This window comes from Heterodontus francisci, chromosome 38 (genome assembly GCF_036365525.1).
Source record: "Heterodontus francisci isolate sHetFra1 chromosome 38, sHetFra1.hap1, whole genome shotgun sequence".
Classification (NCBI taxonomy): domain Eukaryota; kingdom Metazoa; phylum Chordata; class Chondrichthyes; order Heterodontiformes; family Heterodontidae; genus Heterodontus; species Heterodontus francisci.
The window spans coordinates 45,909,043-45,925,157 of record NC_090408.1 but is presented as its reverse complement, the minus strand read 5'-3'; the positions used below and the strand labels follow the sequence as shown (position 1 = coordinate 45,925,157).

General features: G+C 49.3%; 1 protein-coding gene across 1 annotated transcript in view; it reads right to left on the bottom strand.

Annotated features, from left to right (window-relative positions):
* Positions 1 to 15,537, bottom strand: part of LOC137352618 (aminopeptidase N-like) — a 138,021-nt gene extending 122,484 nt beyond the window's left edge. The window contains exon 1 of the mRNA XM_068018349.1: positions 14,407 to 15,537. Coding sequence (XP_067874450.1) covers positions 14,407 to 15,050 — 644 coding nt within the window. The 5' untranslated portion in view covers positions 15,051 to 15,537. The remainder of the gene's footprint in view (positions 1 to 14,406) is intronic.
* Positions 15,538 to 16,115: the final 578 nt, after the last annotated feature.

Genomic DNA, 16,115 nt, shown 5'->3' with positions numbered 1-16,115 from the left:
TCCTTGTTACTTCTTCAAAGAATTTGATCAAATTGGTCAAATAAGATCTTCCCTTAACAAATCCATGCTGACTATCCTTGATTAACCTGTGCCTTTCTAAGTGACAGTTTATCCTGTCTCTCAGAATAGATTCCAATAATTTGCCCACTACTGAGGTTAGACTGACTGGGTTGTAATTATTCGGTCTATCCTTCGCTCCCTTTGTAAACAGAGGTACAACGTTAGCAGTTCTCCAATCCTCCAGCACCACACCGGTATCCAGTGAGGACTGGAAAATGATGGTCAGACCTTCCGTTATTTCCTCTCTTGCTTCTTTTAACAGTCTAGGGTACATTTCATCTGTCCCTGGTGATTTATCACTTTCAAGGGATGCTAACCCCATTAACACTTCCTCTCTCCCTATGTTTATCACATCCAATAATTCACACTCTTCCTCCTTAACTACAATATCTGCATCATCTTCCTCTTTTGTGAAGACAGACGCAAAGTATTCATTAAGAACCATACCAATATCTTCCGCCCCAACACATAGGTTACCTTTTTGGTCTTTTATGGGTCCTACTCTCTCCTTAGTTATCCTCTTACTCTTAATGTATTGATAAAACATCTTTGGGTTCACCTTGATTTTGCTTGCCAATATTCTTTCATGTCCTCTCTTTGCTTTCCTAATTTCCTTTTTGATTTCACCCATTCACTTTCTATACTGCTCTCGGCTTTCTGTAGTATTGAGTTCTCAGTGTCGGATATAAGCTTTCCTTTTCTGCCTTATCTTACCCTGTAAGCTCCTTGACATCCATGGGGCTCTAAATTTGGCTGTCTCACCCTTTTTCTTTGTGGGAACATGTTTACTCTGAACCCCTTGAATCTCCCCTTTGAATGCCTCCCACTGTTCTGACACTGATTTACCTTCAAGTAGCTGTTTCCAGTCCACTTTCGCTAAATCACTCCTCAGTTTAGTAAAATTGGCCTTACCCCAATTGAGAACTCTAACTCCTGTTCTATCTCTGTCCTTTTCCATAATTATGTTAAAACTCCATGAATTATGATCACTACCTCCAAAATGCTCTCCTACTACCACTCCTTCCACCTGACCATCTTCATTTCCTGAAACTAACTCCAAAACTGCACCTTCTCTTGTTGGACTTGCAACAGGCTGGGCAAAAACGTTCTCCTGAATGAACCTCAAGAATTCTGCTCCCTCAATTCCTTTCACACTAAAACTATCCCAATTATAATGGGGTAGTTAAAATCCCCTACTATTACTGCCCTATTGTTCTTGCACTTCTCAGAGATTTGTCAACATATTTGCACTTCTATCTCCCTCTGATTGTTTGGGGGTGTATAGTACATTCTCGGCAGTGTGATTGCCCCTTTTTTGTTCCTTAGCTCAATACATGTGGCCACATTTGATGAACCTTTGAACATATCTGAGACTGAGCGAGACCGGCAGAGATTAAAAGTGCAGCGAGAAGGAGCAAGACTGAGTGAGACCGGCAGAGTTTAAAAGTGCAGCAGGAAGGAGCAAGACTGAGTGAGACTAGCAGACTTTAAAAGTGCAGCGGGAAGGAGCGAGACTGAGTGAGACCGGCAGAGTTTAAAAGTGAAGCTGCATCAGGATGGAGCGAGACTGAGTGAGACTGGCAGAGTTTAAAAGTGCAGCGGGAAGGAGCGAGACTGAGTGAGACCAGCAGAGTTTAAAAGTGCAGTGGGAAGGAGCGAGACTCAGAGAGACCGGCAGAGTTTAAAAGTGCAGAGGCAGCGGGAAGGAGTGAGACTGAGCGAGACTGACAGAGTTTAAAAGCGCAGAGGCAGCGGGAAGGAGTGAGACTGAGCGAGACTGGCAGAGATTAAAAGTACAGTGGGAAGGAGCGAGACTGAGAGAGACCGGCAGAGTTTAAAAGTGCAGCGGGAAGTAATGAGACTGAGCAAGATGGTCTAAGTTTAAAAGTGCAGCGGGAAGGAGCGAGACTGAGTGACACCGGCAGAGTTTAAAAGTGCAGCGGGAAGGAGCGAGACTGAGCGACACTGGCAGAGTTTAAAAGTGCAGTGGCAACGGGAAGGAGGGAGACTGAGTGAGACGGGCAGAGATTAAAAGTGCAGCGGGAAGGAGCGAGACTGAATGAGACCAGCAGAGTTTGAAAGTGCAGCGAGAAGGAGCGAGCCTGAGCAAGACTGTCAGAGTTTAAAAGTGCAGTGGGAAGGAGGGAAACTGAGTGAGACCAGCAGAGTTTAAAAGTGCAGCAGCAGCGGGAAGGAGCGAGACTGAGTGAGACCGGCAGAGGTTCAAAATGCAACAGCAGCTTCAAGGAGCATGACTGAGTGAGACCAGCAGAGTTTAAAAGTGCAGAGGCAGCGGGAAGGAGTGGGACATAGTGAGACCGGCAGAGGTTAAAAGTGCAGCAGCAGCTGGAAGGAGCGAGATGAGTGAGACTGGCAGAGTTGGAAAGTGCAGTGGCAGCGGGAAGGAGCGAGACTGAGTGAGACAGGCAGAGTTTAAAAGTGCAGCGGCAGCAGGAAGGAGCAAGACTGAGTGAGACCGGCAGAGTTTACAAGTGCAGCTGCAGCGGGAAGGAGTGAGATGAGTGAGACTGGCAGAGTTGGAAAGTGCAGTGGCAGCGGGAAGGTGCGAGACTGAGTGAGACAGGCAGAGTTTAAAAGTGCAGCGGCAGCAGGAAGGAGCAAGACTGAGTGAGACCGGCAGAGTTTACAAATGCAGCTGCAGCGGGAAGGAGTGAGATGAGTGAGACCGGCAGAGTTTAAAAGTGCAGCGGCAGCAGGAAGGAGCAAGACTGAGTGAGACCGGCAGAGTTTACAAGTGCAGCTGCAGCGGGAAGGAGTGAGATGAGTGAGACTGGCAGAGTTGGAAAGTGCAGTGGCAGCGGGAAGGAGCAAGACTGAGTTAGACCGGCAGAGTTTAAAAGTGCAGCGGGAAGGAGCGAGACTGAGTGACACCGGCAGAGTTTAAAAGTGCAGAAGGATGGAGCGAGACTGAGCGAGACTGGCAGAGCTTAAAAGTGCAGTGGCATCGGGAAGTGGGGAGACTGAGTGAGACGGGCAGAGATTAAAAGTGCAGCGAGAAGGAGCGAGACTGAGTGAGGCTGGCAGAGATTAAAAGTGCAGCAGCAGTGGGAAGGAGCGAGACTGAGTGAGGCTGGCAGAGATTAAAAGTGCAGCAGGAAGGAGCCAGACTGAGAGAGACCATCAGAGTTTAAAAGTGCAGTGGGAAGGAGGGAGACTGAGTGAGGCCAGCAGAGTTTAAAAGTGCAGCGGCAGCGGGAAGGAGCGTGACTGAGTGAGACCAGCAGAGTTTAAAAGTGCAGCTGCAGCGGGAAGCAGCGAGACTGAGTGAGACCGGATGAGTTTAAAAGTGCAGCGGCAGCGGGAAGGAGCGAGACTGAGTGAGACCGGCAGAGTTTAAAAGTGCAGCGGGAAGGAGCGATACTGAGCGAGACTGGCAGAGTTTAAAAGTGCACTGGCATCGGGAAGGAGCGAGACTGAGTGAGACCGGATGAGTTTAAAAGTGCAGCGGCAGCGGGAAGGAGCGAGACTGAGTGAGACCGGCAGAGTTTAAAAGTGCAGCGGCAGCGGGAAGGAGCGAGACTGAGTGACACCTGCAGAGTTTAAAAGTGCAGCGGGAAGGAGCGAGACTGAGTGAGACCGGCAGAGTTTAAAAGTGCAGTGGGAAGCAGCGATACTGAGAGAGACTGGCAGAGTTTAAAAGTGCAGCAAGAAGGAGCGAGACAGAGCAAGACTGTCAGAGTTTAAAAGTGCAGTGGGAAGGAGGGAGACTGAGTGAGACTGGCAGAGGTTAAAAGTGCAGCGGCAGCGGGAAGGAGCGAGACTGAGTTTGACCAGCAGAGTTTAAAAGTACAGCTGCAGTGGGAAGGAGCGAGGCTGAGTGAGACCGGCAGAGTTTAAAAGTGCAGTGGGAAGGAGGGAGACTGAGTGAGACCGGCAGAGGTTAAATGTGCAGCAGCAGTGGGAAGGAGCGAGACTGAGTGAGACCAGCAGAGTTCAAAAGTGCAGCGGCAGCAGGAAGGAGCGAGACTGAGTGAGACTGGCAGAGTTTAAAAGTGCAGCAGCTGCGGGAAGGAGCAAGACCAGCAGAGTTTAAAAGTGCAGCGGCAGAGAGAAGGAGCGAGACTTAGTGAGACCAGCAGAGTTTAAAAGTGCAGAGGCAACGGGAAGGAGCGAGACTGAGCGAGACCAGCAGAGTTTAAAAGTGCAGCCGCAGCGGGAAAGAGCGAGACTGAGCGAGACAAGCAGCGTTTAAAGTGCAGCGGGAAGGAGCGAGACTGAATGAGATCAGCAGAGTTTGAAAGTGCAGCGAGAAGGAGCAAGACTGAGTGAAACTGGCAGAGTTTAAATGTGCAGCAGCAGTGGGAAGGAGCGAGACTGAGCGAGACAAGCAGCGTTTAAAGTGCAGCGGGAAGGAGCGAGACTGAATGAGATCAGCAGAGTTTGAAAGTGCAGCGAGAAGGAGCAAGACTGAGTGAAACTGGCAGAGTTTAAATGTGCAGCAGCAGTGGGAAGGAGCGAGACTGAGCGAGACCAGCAGAGTTTAAAGTACAGCGGGAAGGAACCAGACTGACTGAGACTGGCTGAGTTTAAAAGTGCAGTGGCAGTGGGAAGGAGCGAGACTGAGTGAGACCAGCAGAGTTTAAAAGTGCAGCCGCAGCGGGAAGGAGTGAGACTGAGCGAGACTGGCAGAGTTTAAAAGTACAGCAAGAAGGAGCGAGACTGAGCAAGACTGGCAGAGTTTAAAAGTGCAGTGGGAAGGAGGGAGACTGAGTGAGACCAGCAGAGTTTAAAAGTGCAGAGGCAGCGGGAAGGAGCGAGACTGAGTGAGACTGGCAGAGGTCAAAACTGCAGCGGCAGTGGGAAGGAGCGGGACTGAGTGAGACCAGCAGAGTTTAAAACTGCAGCTGCAGCAGGAAGGAGCGTGACTGAGTGAGACCAGCAGAGTTCAAAAGTGCAGTGGCAGCAGGAAGGAGCGAGACTGAGTGTGACCGGCAGAGTTTAAAAGTGCAGTGGGAAGGAGGGAGACTGAGTGAGACCGGCAGAGGTTAAAAGTGCAGCGGCAGCGGGAAAGAGCGAGACTGAGTGTGACCAGCAGAGTTTAAAAGTGCAGCCGCAGTGGGAAGGAGCGAGACTGAGTGAGACTGGCAGAGTTTAAAAGTGCAACGGGAAGGAGCGAGACTGAATGAGACTAGCGGAGTTTGAAAGTGCAGCAAGAAGGAGCGAGACTGAGCAAGACTGGCAGAGTTTAAAGGTGCAGTGGGAAGGAGAGAGACTGAGTGAGACCAGCAGAGTTTAAAAGTGCAGCAGCTGCGGGAAGGAGCGACACTGAGTGAGACCAGCAGAATTTAAAAGTGCAGCCGCAGCGGGAAGGAATGAGACCAGCAGTGTTTAAAAGTGCAGCGGCAGAGAGAAGGAGCGAGACTTAGTGAGACCGGCAGCAATTAAAAGTGCAGCGGCAGTGGGAAGGAGCGAGACTGAGCGAGACCAGCAGAGTTTAAAAGTGCAGAGGCAATGGGAAAGAGCGAAACTGAGCGAGACCAGCAGAGTTTAAAAGTGCAGCCGCAGCGGGAAAGAGCGAGACTGAGCGAGACAGGCAGAGTTTAAAGTGCAGCGGGAAGGAGCGAGACTGAATGAGATCAGCAGAGTTTAAAAGTACAGCGGGAAGGAACCAGACAGAGTGAAACTGGCAGAGTTTAAAAGTTCAGCAGCAGTGGGAAGGAGCGAGACTGAGCGAGACAGCAGAGTTTCAAAGTACAGCGGGAGGGAACCAGATAGAGTGAGACCGGCAGAGTTTAAAAGTGCAGTGGCCGTGGGAAGGAGCGACACTGAGCGAGACCAGCAGAGTTTAAATGTGCAGCGGGAAGGAACCAAACTGAGTGAGACCGGCAGAGTTTAAAAGTGCAGGCGCAGCGGGAAGGAGCGAGACTGAGCGAGACCGGCAGAGTTTAAAAGTGCAGCACCAGCGGGAAGGAGCGAGACTGAGTGAGACCAGCAGAGTTTTAAAGTGCAGCCACAGCGGTAAGGAGCGAGACTGTGCGAGACTGGCAGAGTTTAAAAGTGCAGCGGGAAGGAGCAAGACTGAATGAGACTAGCGGAGTTTGAAAGTGCAGCAAGAAGGAGCGAGACTGAGAAAGACTGGCAGAGTTTAAAAGTGCTGTGGCAAGGAGGGTGACTGAGTGAGACCAGCAGAGTTTAAAAGTGCAGAGGCAGCGGGAAGGAGCGAGACTGAGTGAGACCGGCAGAGGTCAAAAGTGCAGCGGCAGCGGGAAGGAGCGGGACTGAGTGAGACCAGCAGAGTTCAAAAGTGCAGCAGCAGCAGGAAGGAGCGAGACTGAGTGAGACTGGCAGAGTTTAAAAGTGCAGCAGCAGCGGGAAGGAGCGAGTCTGAGTGAGTCCGGTAGAGTTTAAAAGTGCAGCGGGAAGGAGGGAGACTGAGTGAGACCAGCAGCGTTTAAAAGTGCAGTGGCAGCGGGAAGGAGCGCGACTGAGTGAGACCGGCAGAGGTTAGAAGTGCAGCGGCAGCGGGAAGGAGCGAGATGAGCGAGACCAGCAGAGTTTAAAAGTGCAGCCACAGCGGGAAAGAGCGAGACTGAGCGAGACAGGCTGAGTTTAAAGCGCAGCGGGGAGGACCGAGACTGAGTGAGACCGGCAGAGGTTAAAAGTGCAGCGGCAGCGGGAAGGAGCGTGACTGAGCAAGACCGGCAGAGTTTAAAAGTGCAGCTGCTGCAGGAAGGAGCGAGACTGAGCGAGACCAGCAGAGTTTAAAATGCAGCGGCAGCGGGAAGGAGCGAGACTGAGCGAGACCAGCAGAGTTTAAAAGTGCAGTAGCAATGGGAAGGAGCGAGACTGAGCGTGACCGGCAGAGTTTAAAAGTGCAGTGGGAAGGAGCAAGACTGAACTGGACCGGCAGTGTTTAACAGTGCAGTGGCCGTGGGAAGGAGTGAGACGAAGTGAGACATGCAGTGTTTAAAAGTGCAGAGGCAGCGGCAAGGAGTGAGACTGAGTGAGACCAGCAGAGTTTAAAAGTGCAGCTGCAGCGGGAAGGAGCAAGATGAGCGAGAGCAGCAGAGTTTAAAAGTGCCATGGCAGCGGGAAGGAGCGAGACTGAGCGAGACCAGCAGAGTTTAAAAGTGCAGCGGGAAGGAGCGAGACTGAGTGAGACCGGCAGAGTTTAAAAGTGCAGCGGCAGCGGGAAAGAGCGAGACTGAGTGAGACCGGCAGAGGTTAAAAGTGCAGTGGCAGTGGGAAGGAGCGTGACTGAGCGAGACATGCAGAGTTTAAAAGTGCAGAGGCAGTGAGAAGGAGCGAGATGAGCGAGACCAGCAGAGTTGAAAAATGCAGCTGCAGCGGGAAAGAGCGAGACTGAGTGTGACCAGCAGAGGTTAAAAGTGCAGTGGCAGTGGGAAGGAGTGAGACCGGCAGCGTTTAAAAGTGCAGTGGCAGCGGGAAGGAGCGCGACTGAGTGAGACCGGCAGAGGTTAGAAGTGCAGCGGCAGCGGAAAGGAGCGAGACTGAGTGAGACCAGCAAAGTTTTAAAGCGCAGCTGCAGCGGGAAGGAGCGAGACGAGCGAGACCAGCAGAGTTGAAAAGTGCAGCTGCAGCGGGAAAGAGCGAGACTGAGCGAGACAGGCTGAGTTTAAAGTGCAGCGGGGAGGAGCGAGACTGAGTGAGACTGGCAGAGTTTAAAAGTGCAGAGGCAATGGGAAGGAGCGAGACTGAGTGATACCAGCAGAGTTTAAAAGTGCAGCTGCAGCAGGAAGGAGCGAGACTGAGCGAGACCAGCAGAGTTTAAAAGTACAGCGGCAGCGGGAAGGAGCGAGACTGTGCAAGACCAGCAGAGTTTAAAAATGCAGTGGCAATGGGAAGGAGCGAGACCGAACGAGACCGGCAGACTTTAAAAGTGCAGCGGCAGTGGGAAGGAGCGAGACTGAGCGAGACCAGCAGAGTTTAAAAATGCAGCGGCAGTGTTAAGGAGCGAGACTGAGCGAGACCAGCCAAGTTTAAAAGTGCAGCGGCAATGGGAAGGAGCGAGACCGAACGAGACCGGCAGACTTTAAAAGTGCAGCGGCAGTGGGAAGGAGCGAGACTGAGCGAGACCGGCAGAGTTTAAAAATGCAGCGACAGTGGGAAGGAGCGAGACTGAGCGAGACCGGCAGAGTTTAAAAGTGCAGCGGCAGTGGGAAGGAGCGAGACGGCTCTTACTTTCCAGGAGAGGAGCTCTTCCAGCGCACCGGAGTTTGGAAAAAAAAAGCCAACAGTGACATCAGTAGAGAAATGCAAGCTGATTGGTTAGTGAGTCACTGTTGTTAGTGTATTTAAATGTTTTTTTAAAAAAGGGAAAGGTTTTTCTGTTGGAAAAAAGCATCTGGTGATAAGGTAAGTACTACTAAAGTGTTTTTTTTAAATTCAGTGTTGCTTATTAAGGACTTTAGATTGTAGTGAGTAAAACAAGGCCCCTAATGTACTTAGTATTTTTTAATTAAGGGAGTAACTAATTAATCTGAGGGTAAGTCATGGCAGGGGAGCTCGAACCCATGGTATGCTCCTCCTGCGCTATGTGGGAAATCAGGGACGCTTCCAGTGTCCCTGATGACCATGTGTGCAGGAAGTGTATCCATCTGCAGCTACTGACGACCCGCATTATGGAGCTGGAGCTGTGGGTGGATTCACTGTGGAGTATCCGCAATACTGAGGATGTCGTGGATAGCACGGGTTTAGTGAGGTGGTCACACTGCAGGTAATGGCTGCACAGGCAGAAAAGAGATGAGTGACCACCAGACGGAGTAGTAGGCACAGGCAAGTAGTGCAGGAGTCCCCTGTAGCCATCCCCCTCTCAAACAGATATACCGCTTTGGATACTGTTGGGGGGATGACCTCCCAGGGGAAAGCAGCAACAGCCAGGTCCGTGGCACCACGGAGGGCTCTGCTGCACAGCAGGGGAGGAAAAGGGGTGGAAGAGCTATCGTGATAGGGGATTCTATCGAAAGGGGTGCAGATAGGTGTTTCTGTGGTCACAAATGAGACTCCAGGATGGGATGTTGCCTTCCTGGTGCTAGGGTCAAGGATGTCTTGGAGCGGCTGCAGGACATTCTGAAAGGGGAGGGTGAGCAGCCAGAGGCCGTGGTCCATATTGGTACTAACGACATAGGCAGGAAGAGAGATGAGGTCCTGCAAAGTGAATATAGGGAGTTAGGAAGGTTAAAAAGCAGGACCTCTAGGGTTGTAATCTCGGGATTACTCCCTGTGCCACGTGCTAGTGAGGGTAGGAATAGGAGGATAAGGCAAATGAATGCGTGGCTGAAGAGCTGGTGCAGGCGGGAGGGCTTCAGCTACTTGGATCATTGGGATCTCTTCTGGTGCAGAGGTGACCTGTACAAGAAGGGCGGGTTGCATCTGAACTGGAAGGGGACCAATATCCTTGCGGGGAGGTTTGCTAGTACTACTCGGGAGGGTTTAAACTAGTCTTGCAGGGGGGTGGGACCCAAAGTAGTAATCTCTCCGATGAGATAGTTGAGGCAAATGTAGAGGTTAAAGCAAGCAAGTCCAGTACGCAGGCCGGGCAGGGGCAGGACAGGGAGCGTGGAAGGTCTGGTAGGCTAAACTGCATTTACTTTAATGCAAGAAGCCTTACAGGTAAGGCAGATGAACTCAGAGCATGGATCGGTACATGGGATTGTGATATTATAGCTATTACGGAAATGTGGTTGAGGAATGGGCAGGACTGGCAGCTCAACGTTCCGGGTTACCGATCCTTCTGGCGTGACAGAGGTGGAGGTAAGAGAGGAGGGGAAGTTGCACTATTGATTAGGGAGGACATTACGGCAGTACTTAGAGAGGATATCCCGGGGGGAACGTCCAGCGAGGCCATATGGATAGAACTTAGAAATAAGGAAGGGGTGATCATTTTGATGGGGTTATACTATAGGCCCCCCAATAGTCAGAGGGAAGTGGAGGAGCATATATGTAGGGAAATCACAGATCGGTGTAGGAATTATAGGGTTGTAATAGGTGATTTTAACTTCTGTAATATTGACTGGGACTGCCTTAGTGCTAAGGGATCAGATGAGGAAGAATTTGTTAAGTGCGTCCAGGATAGTTTTCTGAAGCAGTATGTGGATGGCCCTACTACAGAAGGGGCTACACTCGACCTCCTCTTGGGAAATGAGGCTAGGCAGGTGGTTGATGTGTCAGTGGGGGAGCACTTTGGGACCAGTGACCATAACTCTATTAGCTTCAAGATAGTTATGGAAAAGGATAGGACTGGTCCTCAGGTTGAAGTCCTATATTCGGGGAAGGCTAATTTCGATGGCATCAGACAGGAACTCTCAAAAGTTGAATGGGAGAGGCTGTTTACAGGTAAAGGGAGGTCTGGCAAGTGGGAGGCTTTTAAAAGTGAGATAGGAAGAGTTCAGGGCCGGCGTGTTCCTGTTAGATGGAAGGGCAAGGTTGGTATGTTTAGGGAACCTTGGTTGACGAGGGATATTGAGGGTCTGGTCAGGACAAAGAAAGAGGCATATGTCAGGTATAGGCAGCTGGGATCGAGCGAGTCCCTCAAGGAGTATAGGGGATGTAGGAGTACACTTAAGGAAATTAGGAGGGCGAAAAGGGGCCATCATATTTCTCTGGCAGATAAGATAAAGGAGAATTCTAAAAGATTCTATAAGTATATTAAGAGTAAAAGGGTAGCTAGGGAGAGAGTAGATCCCCTTAAGGATCAGTGTTGTAATCTATGTGTGGAGCCACGGGAAATGGGTGAGGTCTTAAATGAATACTTCTCGTCTATATTCACCGTGGAGAAGGTCATGGAAGCTAGGGAGTTCAAGGGAGGGAACAGCGATATCCTGGAGCATATCAACATTACAAAGGAGGTGGTGTTGGAGGTTTTGAAGCGCATTAAGGTGGATAAATCCCCAGGGCCTGACCAGGTGTATCCCAGGATGCTATGGGAAGCAAGGAAGGAGATTGCTGGGGCCCTGGCAGAGATTTTTGTTTCATCGTTGGCCACGGGTGAGGTACTGGAAGACTGGAGGATAGCTAATGTTGTGCCTTTATTTAAGAAGGGCAGCAGGGATAAGCCAGGGAACTACAGGCCGGTGAACCTTACATCAGTGGTGGGAAAGTTATTGGAAGGGATTCTGAGAGACAGGATTTATATGCATCTGGAAAGGCATGGTCTGATTCGGGATAGTCAGCATGGCTTTGTGTGTGAGAAATCATCATGTCTCACGAATTTGAGTTTTTCGAGGAGGTGACCAAGAGGATTGACGAGGGCAGGGTGATGGACGTTGTCTACATAGACTTTAGCAAGGCCTTTGACAAGGTCCTGCATGGTAGGCTGGTCCAGAAGGTTTGGACACATGGGATCCAGGGTGAGTTAGCAAATTGGATACAAAATTGGCTTGGTGATAGGAGGCAGAGGGTGGTCGTGGAGGGTTGTTTTTCAGCTTGGAGGCCGGTGACCAGTGGTGTGCCGCAGGGATCGGTGCTGGGCCCTCTGTTGTTTGTCATATATATTAATGACTTGGATGTGAATGTAGGAGGCATGATTAGTAAGTTTGCAGATGACACCAAAATTGGTGGTATAGTGGACAGTGAAGAAGGTTGTCTAAGGTTACAACAGGATATAGATCAACTGGGAAAGTGGGCAAGGGATTGGCAAATGGAATTTAATGCAGACAAGTGTGAAGTGATGCATTTTTGGAAACCAGGGCAGGACATATACAGTGAATGGCAGGGCCCTGGGAAGTGTTCTTGAGCAGAGAGACCTTCGGGTGCAAGTACATAGTTCCCTGAAAGTGGCAACACAGATAGACAGGGTGGTGAAGAAGGCGTATGGCATGCTTGCCTTCATCGGTGGAGGCATTGAGTACAAGAGTTGGGACGTCATGTTACAGTTGTACATAACCTTGGTTAGGCCGCACTTGGAGTACCGTGTGCAGTTCTGGTCGCCGCACTACAGGAAAGATGTGATTAAGCTAGAGAGGGTGTAGAAAAGATTCACAAGGATGTTGTCTGGTTTGGAGGGCTTGAGTTATAAAGAGAGATTGGATAGGCTGGGTCTGTTTTCCCTGGAGCGAAGGAGGCTGAGAGGGGACATGATAGAGGTATATAAAATTATGAGAGGCTTAGATAGGGTAGATAGCCAGAGTCTGTTTCCCATGGTAGGGGTGACTAAAACTAGAGGGCAAAGATTTAAGGTGAGAGGGAGGAGATTTAAGGTGAGAGGGAGGAGATTTAAAGGGGATCAAAGGGGTAAATTTTTCACACAAAGAATAGTGGGTATCTGGAATGAGCTGCCTGAGGAGGTGGTGGAGGCAGGAAAAGTAGCGACATTTAAGAGGCATCTGGACAGGTACTTGAATGAGCAAGGCATAGAGGGATATGGAATTAATGCAGGCAGGTGGGATTAGTATAGATAGGCATTATGGTCGGCATGGACGCAGTGGGCCGAAGGGCCTGTTTCTATGCTGTATGACTCTATGACTCTATATCATCCCTCCTCACATCTATAATAGTTTCCTTGACCAAAATTGCCATTCCCCCTCCTTTCTTATCCCCCTCCCTATCGCGTCTGAAAACCTTGTAACCAGGAACGTTGAGCTGCCATTCCTGTCCCTCCTTAAGCCATGTTTCTGTAATAGCTATGATATCATACTGCCACGTGTCTATCTGTGCCCTCAGCTCATCTGCTTCATTTGCTGTACTCCTTGCATTGAAATAGATACCCCTTGGGTACTGCCAAGCTCTTTTTTTTATACAAACATGCGAACATTCGAATTAGGAGCAGGAGTAGGTCACTCGGCCCTTCGAGCCTGCTCCGCCATTCAGTAAGTTCACGGCTGAACTGATTACTCCACATTTCTTTTCTAACCTTTGTTTCTTCTATCGTCCAGACTCACCCATTAATTTTCTGCCTTCCATTTTCACTTCTGATTTTGTCCCAACTGAGTCAACCCTCAGGTCCCCATCCCCCTTGTTTTGTTTTATCATAACTTGAATGGAAGTGTTTCATTTGTAGGTAATGGAAGATTATTTACTATTCAGCTCTGAAGCCTCAATGTAATTGACAGAATAGTTTTGGGGTGGATTACACGAACTTTGCTGTGCCCTGTAAAGTTGCCTCCAAATTTGTGACCAAGTCTAACAGTGCCATCTGTTTGGTTCTGTTGTTAGTCACAGTGAGATGTACATGGTGGAGGCAATGGGCAAAGTGTTTAGACTTGGAGACTGGTCTCTGTGACCTGGGAATTGAGGGAAATGTCTTCCTTGAAGTGGGAGAAGGCCTGGTTGATCTGGAAAATATAATTAAGTCCAAATGTCTCTTATTTTTCTTATAATGTTTTGTTTAAATGTCTATCTGTTGTGAAATAAAAAGTATTTAAATTCAGCAGAATAATCATGTTTAATGGGAATGTGTCAGTGCAATCAGGAGTCTGAGTCCTGTAAACATTTACAGGAAGTTCCGGGAGAGCAACGCTCCAAGATTGTGGAAAGTATCTGCAGCTCCCCGTCTGCTGAAGCTTCACTAAAACTTCACTTAACAGGGAATGGGGTAAATATTTGAAAAGGAGCATTATAAAAGAATCTGGGGGGATTCGGGTTACAGGAGAGAACATCAATACTGAGGACCTCCTGTGCTGTAATCTGTAAAGAAAGTCTCCTGTACGGAATCTGAGCTCAGGGGACAGTTTGAAATGTTGGTTTTGGATGATATGCTCCGTCAGGATTGTTCCAAACACGCAGCCTGCTACTCTCTGTGCGATCCTCTCGGCTTGGTTAAGAGTCTCTCGATGCCGCACGGTTTGAATGTGTGAAATTCAAGCACAGAATCGGCTCTGACTGAGTTTCCCACTACAAGTCATCACCTTCACACACAAACAGATGGGGAGAGAGTTCAGGCTGGGGGTCCCAGACTGTAACTGCCTCTGCTTCTATAACAGGGGGGTTCAGAATCTTTGGAATTCTCTTGCCCAGGGACGCTAAGTCCTTGAGTATGTTCAAGACACAGATTGCTAGATTTTGGGGTATTAGGCATACGGTGATAGCGCAAGAAGGTGATGGAGAAGATCAGTTCTGATCCTGTTGAATGCGGAGCAGGCTCGTGGGGCCGAATGGCCTACTCCTGCTCCTATTTTTTGGATTCTTGTGTGGCTGTGATCCCAGTGACAGGCTGCTACAAGGAAGTGCAGCTGTGAAATACGGAGAATTCGGCCCCATGATGTTGGGAAACCCCATGTTTGCCCCGGAATTTCCCAGATATTCTTCTGGGATGGGCTGCCTTTCCTAAACCATCCTTTTCAGAACATTAGTTTTTAAATCCTTGAAAGTAATAATTCCTTATCTTGTTGCTTTGCTGTTATTCACTGCATTTAAAAAGAGACTAACCTGGGTTTTCCGTGTTCATCGATATATTGGCTCCGATAAAAACCTGTGAGATCTCCCAGCAAAGCTCCTTGGAATTCCGTGTAGAGGGAATAGTTCTTACTTGTGGAGAGTTTGGAGGAGAGTCGGATCACTAGATATTGGGTGTCAGTTTGTAACCATGATTGTGTTATTTTGGGGGGAATTGAACCGTCCTGCGCCGTCAGTCGAGCGAACTGTCCCTCCAACTTGGTGAGATTCAGTTTGTTGCTGTGAATCAGGATCAGATTCGTGTCCTGCACACAGTGGAAGAAGACGGTGGAATTCCCCGTGAAATAGGAATTCTCATCAAGCCGGGGCCACAGCACCAGGTCATAGTGATCGGGGACCAGAGACTGCGGCAGGCGGAATTTGTTCCAGGGGTCAGATGGAGGCGGTGGTGGTTTGGTCCCGGGGCTCTCCGGGGGTTTGGTCCCGGGGCTCTCCGGGGGTTTGGTCCCGGGGATCTCCGGGGGTTCGGTCCCAGGGGTCTCCGGCAGATCTATCCCCGTCTTCTCCTTCTCTTGAGCGTAAACCACAGCCAGGGCGATGATGGTGGCGACAGCAGCGACAGCGAGCAGGGCTCCGACCACCAGGACAATTTTGCTGATGAAGAAACCTTTGGCCATGTCTGTAGCTTCGGAAGCTCCAGGTGAGGAAGGAACCGGGCGGATTCACCGAGAATAATGTTTTCTGGAGGAAACTGCTTTTATTGCAGACGAGTTAATGGTTGAAAGATTAACTAGAGGGATGGTCCTGATTGGCAAGCTGTTCTCCGCTTAACTCAGGATTATCAATTTGAACTATCAGGAACCACTTTGCTGTGAACAAAGTTTAACGGAAAACGATTTCCTCCCGTGTGAAATATCAAGCAAAAGAAATTCATTTAAACCGTGTCTCGGCTGCAAGTGGCTCAGTCAGGACCAATACAAAGTTACCAACCATTCAGAAATGAGAATCACAAGAGTAACACTGCAGTTTGTCTTTAAAACGAGTGCTGAGAAAACTCGGAGTTCCTCGACTTACTTTTGAAAGTCAGTGACATTTGCAGATGTTTCCAGATGTGCCGCCCCCGCTGTCCGCAAACCGCAGCAGGAAAAACTGCGGCCGCTTCATACCTGCAATTCGGAGAAGTGCAGAGTTCAGACTGGCCATGAATGTGGGGACAGAGAGTGACCAGGGTGAGGTTTGGGAGGGACAGTGTGATTTACCTGGTTTATTGTTATTATTGATTAATGCAATTCCAGTTTGAGTAAAACTAAAGTAAAGAGCGAGTAAACTCCTGGAATCTGTACACGGCGCAGTTTAAAGAAGAGCAAAGCAAACTCTAAATAGACAGATGGAGATTCCAGTCTGTAATAAAAAAGCAGAAAGTGCTGGAAATCCTCAGCAGGTCAGACAGCATCTGTGGAGAGAGAGAAGCAGAGTTAATATTTCACCAGAACAGATGGAGATTCCAGTCTGTGTTGGGCTATAATTTTTGAACAGTTTAATCTTATTTCTGGGATAACAATTGATCCCAATCCTTTTAGGGCTTTGTGGAAATATTTTTGAAGGATCCCATTTGCAGGGCTACGGGGAAAAGATGCGAAGTAGGACTAGGTGAGTTGCTCTTGCAGAGAGATGGCAGAGACAGGATGGGCTGAATGGCCTCTCTTGTACTGTAACTATTCTATGATTCTGTGATTCCACTT